This window comes from Actinia tenebrosa, unplaced genomic scaffold, assembly GCF_029948245.1.
Source record: "Actinia tenebrosa isolate PJP-AT-01 unplaced genomic scaffold, QUT_ActTen_1.0 PGA_scaffold8__29_contigs__length_14323225, whole genome shotgun sequence".
NCBI lineage: Eukaryota > Metazoa > Cnidaria > Anthozoa > Actiniaria > Actiniidae > Actinia > Actinia tenebrosa.
In genome coordinates this window covers 7,469,837-7,484,620 of record NW_028292585.1, presented here as the reverse complement: position 1 = coordinate 7,484,620, position 14,784 = coordinate 7,469,837, and the positions used below count along the sequence as shown (strand labels likewise).

Below are 14,784 nucleotides of genomic sequence, written 5' to 3'. Positions count from 1 at the left end.
TGTTAAGCAAATGCGCATTTTATTGGTTTATATTGTCATTTTTGAAAATATTGATGCTGTTCGGCACTGCCGACCATCAATATTGTGAAGAACAAAATATGCTTTATGCCTATGCCTTGACTCTGAGGTCTTGCCGTGTACGAGCAGAAGAAATATTGGACTTCAGTTTATTATCCACGATGCTTCTTGTTTGTGGAGATGTTGGAGAGGAGCTAGACGTTTTAGAAAGACTATTTCCAGATTTCAGAGGGCACAGGCGAAGAGGAAATGACGTATGGTCCGAGCTACTCAATATACCACCTTTATTTTGGCATCTGACTGGTGAGACGCCAGAGACGTTTGAAGGACTATATCAGACAGCATATCCTTGGATTATCCAACCAAGAGACCCCAGGTTGCAGCATGTAGGTCTACCAAGGCGTATTCGACCAACCTTGCTTAATCCAAGAAATCGTCTTTTGGCTGCATTAATATGGTTTAGAGAGTATTGTAGAGAAGAGCTGGTTTGTGCACTATTTCAGATAAGCGTAGCAACAGTTAGTGACGAAGTTCATCACATCATTCCCATAGTATGGTACATCTTAAGAGATCAAATTCGATGGCCAAATGCTGCCGAGTGGGCAACATTTAGGAATAGCTGGGATACTTTTCCTAATGCAGTGGGTGCTATAGACTGTATCATACATCGAATATGGAGACCATCTGTGAGGCAAGCGACCTATTATCGTGGCGATAAGAAAACACATTTCTTGGCTACCATCGTCATCGTTAACACAGACGGGCTTCCTGTTTACGTAAGGGCAGGGTACATATTATCAATGCGTAACGGACGTACATGAAAAATGAACAAAAGTCTACAAGGTCTACAAACCTCGCCTAAAATATCATTTTTCAATAGTGCATATTTAACGACATATACGCTAGATGCCCGCGCAATTTCTTCGCATCGATTTTCGATTAGTTTTGTGTGCGTACACTGTACGCTAATGACGTCATTCCATGCACTTGTCCCTCATTTTTACCGAAGTATATCTTTTTTGTAATTGAGAGAATAAAGAATATTCGTAGAAACCGTCCATTATAAAGCTTTCTTTCGTCCAAACACCGTACAAGTGCTCGTTCACCGGGGTTTACGCATATCAATTATATCTTAAACAAAGAAAACCACATTCCACGGGCAAATAATCATCACCTTTTGTTCTAGGGTGCACGGATTTTGAAAATACCGATAAAGCAAAAAGGTCTAATCCGTGAAACTTTAGTAATACTAAATAGCACAATTTCATGCAAATTCCATTGTTTTCTATTGTTTAATTAGCACTATTTTGTACTATTTAGTAATTAGTGTTTCACGGATTTACTGTGGTCACTCTAATGAATCAGACAAATCACTACGAAATAATAATAACAAAATAATAATAAAGAAGATGTTGTCAATAGTATTTTTCGAGGGGAGGGGAAGGGAGGGAGGGAGGGGAGGTGAGGAGAGGTTGAAAACGACTGAACCGATGCAGCCTTGTCCAACGTCGCTGGAAAAAGAATTTAGAGGAATGAAACAAACGGGGTTTTTTTTCGTGCAAAAAATAATAAACATTTGAAAGAAAAAACTACGCGAAACGTCATCAATGGTGGCCAAAATAAATACGTTGTTCTAATCACGGTGTGTGAAACCCGACTTTTATTGCAAGAAAAGGCGCCGCGCCGATTATTTTTCGCTCGCTACGAATCTATTCTGGCAAGAAACTCCAAACTGTTGCTGGAGTCCACTGGAACGGTTCAAGAAGGCACAATATGTACGGCATTGGTGCAGTGTGACTTACGAGCCATTTTATCGCGAATTCCCATCCAAAAAAGTTTTTCCTTTAAGATTACGCTGCTCAGATTGTAATTGTTGTTTATTCGCCGTTAACTAAATCAAGGAATGACGAGGTACGTATGGTCTACGATGCAGTCGTGTCTTCCAGCTTGATACAAAATCGATTCTTTCACCTCTTGTTCCTCGAACAACTGGTCGAATGGTAGAAGAACTTGGGAAAGATAAAGAACGCTTTTTTCGAAGTGGCTTTATCCCTGGAGATTCGATTGGGTCGAAACCATCCTTCTTCAGTGGTCCGGGTTTTTGAACAGGCAAGGGACGAGGTGATTCCAATGAACTAGACTTATCATTCGATGGCGCTTTTTCTGATTTGACTGAAATTTCTCCTTTATTCAATTGGACATCAGTCATTTTAAAACTTGTACTTTTATTGGTGTTGTTCTGTTGCTTTACACTGAGAGCTGGAAAATGTCCAAACCTTTCCTCATCAGAAAGAACTTTTTCCGTAGGTTTCAAGACTGGTTTTTGAAAGGACCTCGGAGAACTCAAAACGTTTGGCAAAGAAAGCCATTTTCCTGAAGGAGTGCGGACAGCATTAACGGAAAAATATCGCCTTCTTTCTGCTCTTTTCATTTGACGGTCTTTGTTAAAGGCTTTATACAAACATTACGTCTAATGGCCTACTTACTTTGGAGATCAATAGTTCGGTAGAGTCATTTCAATAAACAAATAGTCTTATTCATGAACCGTGTTTATTCATGCAGTGGTGTGGCTACAGTCCCAGGTCTCGTTCACACTACGTCCCTTTTAGATTGGTCTACGTAGTTTGGATAGATCCAATATCGATCCAAGCTCAGTTTTCAAGAGCGTTTACACTACAGGTCTAATTTACTATGATGCATGTTCTGTTTAGACTTACTAAATGCATCCCACATGGAAAGGAGTGAGTATGCGTTCAACGCCATCAGCGTCACCATCAAGGGGCCGACGGTAAAAACAATTAATTTTTTTGTACAGGCTGGCAAAACCGATTTCGGTGAGCGTGCATATAACACGTGCGCGCGTCGGCATTGGCGAAAAACTACAGTTCCAAAAGTACTGAAGTACGAATCGAACCAAATGGGCCTAGTGTGACTACGCTGCCAGCGTTGCGGGAGATGAGGAAGAGAGGGAACGAGCGCATTTCGCATGGAGTAAATGTTTCCAGCATCTCCAATCTTATGTGAATAGATTTGATTCAAACCCACTTCCACCGACAGAAATTCGATAATTAATTCCAAAATATAATCCATGCATTATCCCCTAGGCATCCGCAGCTGAGGCGTCGTATGGACTTCGGAACTGACGGTAATTAAGGTTCATCCGCCGGCCTTAGAGTACGGATTATACACCAGGATAATATGTTCTAGGCCTAAGACATCAGGAGATCTAGAGACTAAACGCGCTATGTACCTACAGCTAATCCTTTGCACCACCTGCAACGCACTTCGTTTTGTCCTTTGTTTTGAAGTAGAAATAATCTAGTATCTGGTGATAAAACGTGTCATACATTTGCTTCTGCATGCATCGCACTTAAAGGACCTGATGAACGTAGCTGCGTATGGAGAGCCGTGATATTAGGTAGAAAATAACCATTTTCACAATTGTACCATGACGATAAGATTCAAAAACCAGGGAAGCTTTTATTTCTCACTAACCAAATCAAGTTGAACTGCTTTTTCAGGCTGTGATAACCATGTTAACCTTTCCGTACATTAAGAATTTTTCATGTACAAGATAACGAGCCTTTCATCTAAGTAATGAGGCACCTGACGCTATGTCATGGCAACGGTAGTCAACGATCGTGAATATACTATCTCCGTTATGTACATATTCATTTGATGAGTAAGCTGCAAAGTCCGCAAGATGTACTCGAAATGAGAACGAATTACTTTTTGCTATTTGAACTGAGCGACAAACTGCCATGCCAGTCGAAAATCCGGCGCCAGGGCAACGCAGGAAAACTACTGCGACTTTTGGCGCCAAAAATGGAAGAGACTAAAGAAAATGAAAACTAATTTTCTATATTCCATCGCTTTTAATCAACAATTTTCATCATCTTATCTTAGTAATACTACACTGACTGAGATTTTAGGTGCGTACGCCGCTCATGAGGCCTGACTACGTCCACACTATGCCGGATAAATTTGAATCCGAATTTTTATTTATTCGGTTAGGCCTACCGTCCACACTAGTCCGGGCGAATCCGGAACAATTCTTCACCGAAAACGAATTTTCGAAATGGAACCGAATAAATAAAAATTCGGATTCAAATTTATCCGGCATAGTGTGGACGGGGCCTTAGGCGTTTTACAAATTCTGCAACTGTTTTCGGGAAAGCATGATTCAAAGTTGACAAAATCGATTGAAGCAGTTTGATGCTGTTGGCTTTTTTGTTTTTGTTTTGAAATGCGTAGAGTACTTTTCCTTCTAGCGAGTTTTACATAGAATAACCCACTGAAATACTGAGGTAAAAAAAAACCATTGAATTATTGTCTCAAAGTCTTGCCGATTAGAGAGAGTACCGACTGTGAAGGGGAGTTTTTATTTATTTTATTTAGAGACTTCCACTCAATCAAAATACAAAAGTTACAATATACAAAACAAACATGGTAAAGAGAGCGGAAAAAAAAAGAAAAAAAAAAGATGATAATGCAAGAAAATACAAGTACAAGACAGATAGACTGAGGTCCCGTCCACACTATGCCAGATAAATTTGAATCCGAATTTTTATTTATTCGGTTTCATTTCGAAAATTCGTTTTCGGTGAAGAATTGTTCCGGATTCGCCCGGACTAGTGTGGACGGTAGGCCTAACCGAATAAATAAAAATTCGGATTCAAATTTATCCGGCATAGTGTGGACGGGGCCTGAGTGAGGGAACAACTAACAGACACAAGGTTCCATCAAAGTTACTCCCAACTAACAAAAACTAAAGTTATAATAACGCAAAAACAAGAAAATGTATATAGGAGAAAACGAATAAACTAGAGTCTAGTGCATCCATAAGCCAGGGGGAAAGGGGGAAAAAACAACGGCAAAAAAAAACTAACGACACAAAGGGAAAAAAAGATCAAAAATCAAAGACCACTTTTAATTTTCAAGCCAGCCACGGCAACTTCTTGAGTGAGCTTTCACGCTACCATGGCAACAAGGATCAACAATGATGCCTTATCTCTGTAAGAATAATTGGTAATGAGATATTTACAATGATGGGTTTTTAAATGCCGCTTTAAATTAATCTGTTTCAAGGTGAGATTTCACCCCAAATCTAACCATTTAGTTGAATGAAGTTTTTCTCCTTGTCCTAATAAGAGGTCCCGACTTTATCGTCCACATCTCTTACACTAAAATTGACATTGCCGTCATATGCTGAAGTAAAATACTAATCTTGAACAAGATAAACAAATTCGGTAAAAAGTGTTTACTTAACTTCCACATTAATCTTTTTATGATTTTATTTTTTCCCGTTCTTGACAAAGTTAAGATAAATGCTTTTTACATTGCTTACTCATTCAAGATAATTCGCAATCTTCGAGGAGATAGCTTCGCCCGTCTTCCCAAAAGCGTGACCTAATTCATTTAGCAATAGCTTGAAATGAAAATACAAAAATGATTCCTTATTCGCTAGTTTGTATATTATCCATCAGGCCCTAAAGACCTCTAAAAAGAATGTCAGTCCGAATATTGCATCGATTACTGATTTAATTATGACTCTTATGTGATCACGTCTTGTTAAACGATTGGTCCTCAAACGTTGTATAACGAGCATAAAGTTAATGCTATTGAAGCTGCGAAGAATATTCGTAAACCTTGAGGTCTTTAACCGTAATATAGAACCTTTAACAGTCGTATAATAGCTATGAAATACCAGTTTTCCAAGTGTCACCACTTTGTTACTTCACTTAAAGTCGGTAATCTAAATTCCCTTCCAACCGTTAAGCTGCTTTCTCCTTCGTCTAGAAGTCTTTTCTTTTGCCTCTGATGAAGTTTTTTCTTCCACGAGACTTCGTTGTGTTCGTGTTCTGTAGTCAAACAATGCGGCGAGAATAGCGATTCGTGTTTTCTCTGACCTTGAACCTTTGATTTTCGTTCGCGTTTTAGCCTTCGTTGTTTTTCCTTACGGTTCGTTTTAGTCTCATTTCTGTGTACTAATTGTACTTGTCCTTGATGTAAGGACGGTAAACGAGGAGTCCAATCAGTAGACTTTGGTGCAGCGTGAAGAATTTCCCTCATTGAGATAGGCAAAGACGATTTAATCTCGGGCAAGCGCGTCGATTCTTTAACCATTTCTGAAAAACTTTTATCACTTTTCTGTTTGGTTTGGCTATTGCCAGCTGGAAAATAGTCGGGGAGCATTCCTGAGTCGACTAAATTATTCCTTGATTCGACTTTTGAATCTCGTTTTCTGGTTTCATTGTTTAGGTCATGTTTTGCCATCACGACAAAGCATTACTTCCAACTATGGACCGTCTACAAGTCGTTCAAGGCACCATAAGTACGTAGCGAGGTTCTTCTTGCTTATGTCAACTTGCCTTCACTCGTTTTATAACTTCTGTCAAGCCTCTTTGTTTTTCTTGCTTGTCAGATGATTTTACGACATCCAGACAAACCCCGCTTTTGTCATTCGTGTATACTTTCGATTCCCTAGTCTCAGAACTAAGACCCTCAAGGATTACTCATTTAGTACAAATATCCCTGTTGTTGCTTCGTCCCAAGCAGAATTCCACGAAATTGACGGGCGTAATTAGAAACTTTGACGCGCTTAGCATACTCGGCATTCAAATGATTAACAATTTTAGCCAATCTAGCCTCAAATGTGACCTGTCGTCCGACCTTATGATCAAACAGATCTTATGAAAGCTAAATAGCATCCTTCAAACCAAAGACTTTTAAAGGTAATGTAAACAAGCTAGAAAAAATCGCACAAAAAATTTGACGAAATTTCAGAAAGTTTCTAAGATTCTGTACAATATTTAAAAATTTGTGTGTTTATTTGGTTTATTTGAAACCAGAGCAAGCCAAGCTTTACTAAATAAACAAGATGGTGTAATGTTTATAGATCAACAAAGAAAAAAGTTATCCTTTGTGACACTTTCATTTGATCATGAGCTGCTTGTCGTCCACGAGAAAATTACCTGATTGTTAAATTAGCGGATTTTAAATTCGTTCTGCGAAAAATAAACCAACTAAAGTTCGTTCACTGAGGCGAACTGGTCGCTTATTTTGGACAGCTCAAAGTCAGACTGACAAAACTCTTCAAGATGCTGTAGGGAATTGAATATTTCTAGGGTTTCGTTGGTAATGATTGTATTTTTCATCAAATAAACTCATTTTGAAAGCGGCGTTTTTCTAATAACTTTTTTCAATAAGGATGGCGTGCGGATCCTTGACCTAAAGGCGCCGTTTAACGTTCTACATAATCTAACATGACATAAATCGGATTCCTTTTTTTTTCTTTTTTTGTTTATTGAAATGATAAACTCGATCGCTCGCTAGTTGCGCATCACATGCGTATTTCGGCATTGCAAAACATTTAGCCGCAAGATCTAAACAGACTCGCTTGCTATTTCTAAAATTAGTTGATGTCAAAGTTGCGTTTAGTTCCAGCACTCTGAGGTACATTCACAAAACAGCGTTTTGTATACTTCTGTATGGTGGATTTTACGAACATTGTATTCCGTGGTTTCCCTGGTGTTTATCGCTGCTTGCATAAATTATACCATATTCTCCAACTGAGATAAAGGAATATATAATGTACAAACATCGTAGAGACTTGGATTACAACTTTACGTCCTTATTTGGAATGGCTAATATAATATCGTCCAATTATATTTGTATTACAATGTTATATATAGACAGCTGACAATCTAGGTCAAGCAGTTTGCCTAAGGCTTATTCGTGGTGCAACTGATCAACACTGTCACCACTATCTACATGGCATGTCACTACTTGTCAGCATTACCACCGTCATCTCTGACCAAGGACTTATAAAATTATAATATCATTGTTATCAAAATCCTCATCATGATAGATCGCGCCATCATCATATTATATTTTCATCACCACCATCAAGCTTCACCACCACCATCATATTCATCATAACCAGCAGTACTCACCACCCCCACCATCACCACAACATTCCATCTTCATTAGCCACTCAAGCCGTCTTCATTACCAACAGCACTCACCACCACCACCACCACCAACCCCACCATCATCATCGTAACATTCCATCATCCACTCAGGCCTTCTTCATCATCATCATCATCACCACCACCACCATTATCACATTCATCATCATAACATCATATAACGCTATAAATTATATCTCAACGACGCCTCAAGACTAAAAATAAGAACTTAGATGATGCGAGCGCGAACCTTGAGATTTATCAATTAGTACCCAACAATTTTCTGAGAACATTATTGTCCAACTGAATTAGGATGTCAACGACTTCATAGTTTGCGCATCATTAGCTGTCCATGCAACAGTCTTCTTAATACTTTTACATTCCTCTCTCCATTCACCTCCTACACGAAGCTGGAGTTTCGAGGTTGATGCTGTTGACTTTCTTTCGTCAATGTGGACCTTGCTCCCTCCGTATCGTTTGCTGGATTCTATTTGACCTTTGTCGATACTTTGGTTCCAGCAAGCGCTTAATTTCTGTGCTCTTGGTTTATCTTTTATTTGTACACTCGACAATGCACTCTCACGGCTTCGCTTCTTGGGGTCATTGTTATCGAAGGAGGAGCTTTCGTCTTCTGTTGGAAGTTCTACTCCATTCCACGCCGTGCGTTGCCTCGTTACATTTGCAGTATTTGGTTTGATGACTGCGTTTTTCGACCTCAAAAATGCTGAATTTGATGCAATTGCTTCATCACCTTCGCTCTGTTTCCTGAAACGAGGGCTCACAAAGGAGTCATTGTGTCTTTTATTTCGTAATAATTTCTTAAAGGCCATGTATTCACAGGCTACAGAAAGCATAGGGTTTGAAGGGCTTTTTACCCCGCACTGGCCGAGCGACGAATGAGACCGTTGACTCACCGACTCAGTCTTTGAAGTCGTACGCACTTCCGCAACTACTGAATTCGGCGAGCATGCATCTTCGTTTCCTAAAGCAGACGGACTACCATCTGAACGCCTTCTGCTACAATTTCCATCTTCTGAAATTTTCCTGAGGCTACTGACATCCCACGAAGTCTTTCGCTGATTACTGACACTGTTCTCAACCCGCTTTTTTTCATTAGAAACAAAATCTTTTTCGTTAGTACTTGATGATGCTGTTTTGGACACCGGCTCATGAATTTTTAGTGTTGTTGACGGTGGTGACATTTTTCTTTCCCGCGTTGAATTCTTTTGCTTCCTAACGCCAAGGCCGGAATTTAAATCATGACTTTCATTTGGTGTTAATTGTTGTCTTTTGTCTAATTTGCCGACCTTTTCCCTACTGTACGATTTTGGAACATTATTGTTCAGAGGAAGAGTAGTTGAATCTGATTGTGTTGAACCTGGAGTTTTGGAGGAGCTCTCATCGGCTTTTAATGAACTATCACTTTGCTCTTGTTCGGGGGTACTTGGTTCCCCAGGAATGTATCTTGGCACAAAGACTCTTCTAATTTCTCTCAATTCGTTCCAAACTTTAATCTTTTCAAAACGGTTCAACATCAAAATTCGCTTTTTGTCTTGTTCAATTCTGTAGTTGATCTCATCCAGTTTGACTTGTGTTGACTTAGCGAAACGCATGGCGTCTAAGTGGACTGCTCTACGCCTGTACATCCTGGCAGAGTCCAACAGATAGTCTTGTCAATAGACTTGTCACAGGTTGAACCATGCACTGGGCAACAATAAATACAGCCCAGCACACAGTCAGTCACGTATTATCAAGATACTGTTGTTATCTATAAGGTTTGGTACTTCGGATAATTGCCAGGTATCACTTTACGTCATTTTCTGTCTCGAGCGAAATTTTCAACGCAAGTTTTCAATAGAATTCTTTCAGGTTGACAGCACATGGTGGTCAGTGTTTGGCCACTATTTGGAGCAGATAATGAGATTGAAAGACTTTTATCAGCTGAGTGAAATCAATCAACGGTGCTAGCTATTGTACTTCCAAACTACCGCCATTTGGACAAAAGAGTACATCTTTTTGGATAGTCTCGTACAATGAACTATACGATGAATTAAGAGCTAGTCTTTTAGAACATTTTGATTCGAATTATGTGCCAGGGAGCTAGGGATATCAAGTGTTAGACTAAAGTGGTTAGTTAAACACATAAAAGCAAATGATAGCTTACAATGCCGTTGAGAGTTAATTAGACTAAGTTCATCCTTTTTAAACCAACTTTGTTAAACTTTATTATTATAGTGAATAAGAATTGAGTTTACCACAATAAAAAATCCATTCCAATGACTTCATTAATCCGTCCAGTTATGGCTCTTAAGTCTTGCTAAGACATATCTGTCCCTTGAATACATAAGCACATCATACAGTCTCATATACCCATAAACAGCAAAATTATGTGCGTTTATTTTCGCGCCGAAGACACTATAAGTTATGCCTCTAACGTAAGGAGAGGAGTGTAGCTAAGAATCAAAGGTTAATAGATTGGACGAAAAAGTATTGTCAGCTCGTTAATCCCTAGGTAATATTTGTATAATAGCAAGTAATTATCATGCAATAACTGTTTTTGATGTATACGACTTCATCATGTGATGACCAGAAATGTACGGACCCAACTTAAATCAGAGGAGTTGGACAAAAAGCTGAGAATGTGTTTCATAATAAGATATATAAATCTTCTAATGTCGATTTTTAGAGGCATTCGTAAACGACATGAAGTTGATCTAAGTCACTGCCAAATAGTACTTGGTCTACTTGCAAATCCTTAATCAACTACTGATTGTTCAATAGCGAGGGTCCATCTGTAACCTGCTGCTGATCAGTCGATTACAAGGCTTCATGACCAGCATAACCTGCTGTTGTTTAACAGAAAGGAAGGCTGCATAATCAACTGCTGATTGGTCCAGAGGAAGGCTGAATAACCTACTGCTGATTGGTCAAGAGAAGGGCTCCATAACCTGCTGCTGACTGGTCCAGAAGAAGGCTCTATAACCAACTTCTGATTGGTCTAGTGGGTTGCATAACCTGCTGCTGATTGGTCCAGAGAAGGGCTACATAGCCTATTGCTGATTGGTCGAGAGCAAGCCTCCGTAACGAGCTGCTCATTGAATCACGGAAAGGCTTCATAACCTAAATCACGGCCTGCTACTGATTGGTCCAGAAGATCTACATAATCTGTTGCTGATTAGCTAGGTCCAGAGAAGGAGGGCTGCATAACTTGCTGATGATTGGTCCAGAGGAGGGCTACAATACTATCCATATGACATGTCAAAAAACTTTTTTTATCTCTCGATTTCGGTGCATTTTCTGGGAAAAGTAGAAGTCTTTGAGATACCTCATTAACAGTGCGACACCTGTTTTTACGATTGAAAAACAAAAAAACAACAAAAACAACAAAAAAACAAAAACAACAACAACAACAACAACAACAAGCTAATCACACGAACAAACTCGGTGGAGACTTGCAGGGATATATAAGTGCCTAGTTCAAATGCATCGGTTCTCGTTAAATTAAACAAACGGCCATCGGCGGAATTCCTTATAGCTCACTGTCATTGCTTTTAATTCAACCCGGTCGAGCTGCGCCACTGCTGTACGGCTTACAGTGATATGACTAGCGATAAATTCAGTTAGTGTACTCAGACTTCTATTTTCCATTATAGGATAGGCTTAGTCTCTTTTCAACTGCGGCGTCTCTATTATCGGTGGTACTGAAAATCTTCATCATTCGCTAATCGCGTGCAAGAAGAGCGGAAAAGCAATTCAGAGAGACACCGAGTCATTTATTTCTCCCTAGTTTCCGTTTGTTTGTTTTTGTTTTTGCTTCTCGATTATCCTTTAATTCGAGCTCTTGAAATTGATCTCTTGCCATGTCTTTTTGCGGTATATCAGTCAATATTTTTCACCATTAACCAGCAACTTCGATTATACGTATTTTTATTATCAAATAAAGCCTTGCTCGTATAGAAAATATCCCATTTTGGTAGTATTTTCCGAGGAAAATGACTTTTTATATTTGCTTCCAATTACGATAATTGTCTAATCTAAATCTTCTTAAACAAAAGTAGGCTTAAAAGACTTCATCAAAAACATCCGTCACCTTGACGACTCGTTTAGAGACAAGAAAAAGGCAGAATGCTTAGAAACTTCAAATTATCCGAAGATCAGCCCAAAGATGAGATAAAAATCAAATTTGTATTTTTAGAGTTTTTGGTGTTCAATTTTAGATCCCCCTTCCCCTGATCTTAGTTCAAATAGAATGCTTTTGCTATAGTCGTAAGCTTTTACATGTTGACTTAAAAAAGCAAATAGCAAGCTAAGAGCTTGTCCAATTACCTATATTGAGAACCATAGTATATCAGGGGGAGTTTGCAGTGTACGATTCTTTAAAAGGTCTGGGCAAGAATTTCTGGGTGTTCAGGAGTTTTGTTTGCGAGAAGAATGCCGGAAAGACGGGTTCTCATCCTGGAAAAGGTGTCTTTCAGTGGCAAGTGGCAAGAAGTGTTTTAGGTGTTAGGTCCTCTGCCCACGCTATAGCACTGCACTAAAATACCCTAACCACATCAATCGACCGCTCAATTATCTCCATTATCTCTGGTGGAATTAGAGGTCTTTGCTTCTACCGCCAAGATTAAAAAAAAAAAAGTAAGAAACATCTGTTACTAAAACTTAATCAACTCGAAATTCTAGAGTCTTGCGTGTTGGGGATAAAGAAATGGGCTTTCCAGAGACTGAGATTTGGTCTTTTTTTATTTTATATATTGCTCCAAATTATCAATATTTATAATATTTACTTTAGCTTATGTGGATGTATACTTACATATGTATAATTTAAATTGCAATATCGAAGAATTCTTAATTATCCGGGAAGTACTTATCAAATTATTTTTCGAGTCATTTTAAATAACATATCTTGGATATGGAATAAAAGAGCTCAATATGGGCAAATGGTTATTAGACACATAAACGTTTGAAAGTTTTTAGCATCTCTTTCTAAAGTTATTTAAATAAAAACATACGAGATATTTGTACATACAATATCCAATTTTTATACATTAGTTTTAGGCTTCAGAATTTCCTCAAGCGAACCTGTTCTTAGGTGTGTTGAGTGGAGGGAGTTTAGCGTTCGGTTCGTTGTTAACGCCGTTGCTATAGATCCGTTCTGCTATTGGAAGAACGTCTTCTGTCGCAGAAATAGAGGGTAGTTTTACTTCCCTAGTACCTGCTTTCCCGTTTTCGTTGACAAATTTAGATTCACACGCTAATATATGTGAGGTTTCTCCATTCTTTGTTTCTGCCTTTGACTCCAAACTTTCATTCGAACTATTGAACGGTTTCAGTTGTTGTTTTTCGGATTTTTCTTTGAGCTTTGGTGGTTGCCCGTCGATTTGAGGCAATCCAAATGTCCAGGTAAAAAATTCTGACTCATAAGACAAAGTCCTCTTCATGATTTTAGGAATGTTCCTTTGAGTGGGAGTTAGATGTGGCAGACTAAATTTCTTTTTCAGCTTTAGGGCTTCGAGATTTCGGTTTCTCACTCCTTGTAGATTTGTTGCCTCTTTCGCAATGTCGTCGATAGTTTTCCTCTCCTTTAGGTTATGCCTGGCCTCATTCATCAGATGAAGCTTCTCTTGTCTCAGCTTAAGTAGTTCCTTCTGCAACCGTTTGGCTTCAAGTTTATGATCAATATAAGTCTGCAGTCTGTCTTTTTCTAACTCAAGTTGCATCAGGTTCAATTGTTTTTCGTCCTCATGACAGATAACAAGTGCTTTTTGGTATACAGAATTTCTGTCCTTCTTGGTGTAGTCTCCAGATGGCATTCTATGGTTCTGTGTACGTCAGGTGCCTTGCGCGTAAACTATATCATACCTCTCTATTTGTGTATGAATATGTATAAATAGATTTGGATATTAATGGGTTTCTCTCCTCGCCGGATCTTTAGATCTTTCCATGTGTCAATAAAGAGGCAATCCAAGACATGGTTACAAATGACAGAGCAAACAGACCAAGCTAAAGTTGACTCAGTAGAAAGACAAGCAATCGTCTGGACGCCAGTAAATTTGTGCCAGAATTGTTCATGAGTTGGTTCCTTTATGCGATACGATATAATACAATATGCTTTATTCATTAATGCTTTATTAATTTATAAATTTTTTTTAACAGGATTTAATCTGAGTATCTATCTGAATAGCTAAGTCTGTGTTTGATATCGAATTTTCACGTTTGTTATTTCTGTTCTACCTTGAGCTTGTCTTACTACGTTGAGATACATGCCAAATTGTTTTAATTTTTAGCGGTGCTGTTGACACGGCTAAAAAACCGCTGCGCATGCGCCAAAATTCATGAAAACAAGATGGCGGACGCGTGACTGTTTCCCGTGCTTCAAAATGCTTATATTTCCAATGACTCCCAGCGTTTCAGTTTGACTTTGATTGGAGATCGAGAGCAAGCAGATAAATCTGTAGACCCTATTGAACATGTCCATGGTCTTTGAAAGAATATTGACTCATTGATCATCATGGTAAACGATGCTGTTTTGGGGCAACAATATTGATAGTCATGGCAAAAATCGTTGCAAACCACCTTTGTATTTTGAGCTGACTTAAGGTCAGAACAACATACTTAAGAGTAGGTCTCTGTAAGACTCAAGCAAAGTGGGAAATGAAATTTTTTGACCACCCTTGAAATTTGGTGTGTGAGTAGGCCTTTATATGGGATTCACAAAAACAACAACAATTTGGTCACCAAATGTATTGTTGCCATGGAAACGGCAAGTGTTTTATGAGACCTTAATTTCCAATTTTTG

General features: G+C 38.8%; 2 protein-coding genes across 2 annotated transcripts; both read right to left on the bottom strand.

The window, feature by feature from the left end:
- Positions 1 to 8,296: 8,296 nt before the first annotated feature.
- Positions 8,297 to 9,780, bottom strand: LOC148905083 (uncharacterized). The gene has a single exon (XM_089024030.1). The coding sequence runs from the start codon at positions 9,632 to 9,634 to the stop codon at positions 8,297 to 8,299; it is 1,338 nt and encodes a 445-aa protein (XP_088880156.1). The 5' UTR covers positions 9,635 to 9,780.
- A 3,066-nt stretch (positions 9,781 to 12,846) lies between these two features.
- On the bottom strand, positions 12,847 to 14,033 carry LOC116302822 (uncharacterized). The gene has a single exon (XM_031712208.2). The coding sequence runs from the start codon at positions 13,796 to 13,798 to the stop codon at positions 13,058 to 13,060; it is 741 nt and encodes a 246-aa protein (XP_031568068.1). The 5' UTR covers positions 13,799 to 14,033; the 3' UTR covers positions 12,847 to 13,057.
- Positions 14,034 to 14,784: the final 751 nt, after the last annotated feature.

Coding starts and splice junctions, on each gene's coding strand:
- LOC116302822 (XM_031712208.2), bottom strand. CDS start 13,798: ATGCCATCTGGAGACTACACCAAGAAGGACAGAAATTCTGTATACCAA.
- LOC148905083 (XM_089024030.1), bottom strand. CDS start 9,634: ATGTACAGGCGTAGAGCAGTCCACTTAGACGCCATGCGTTTCGCTAAG.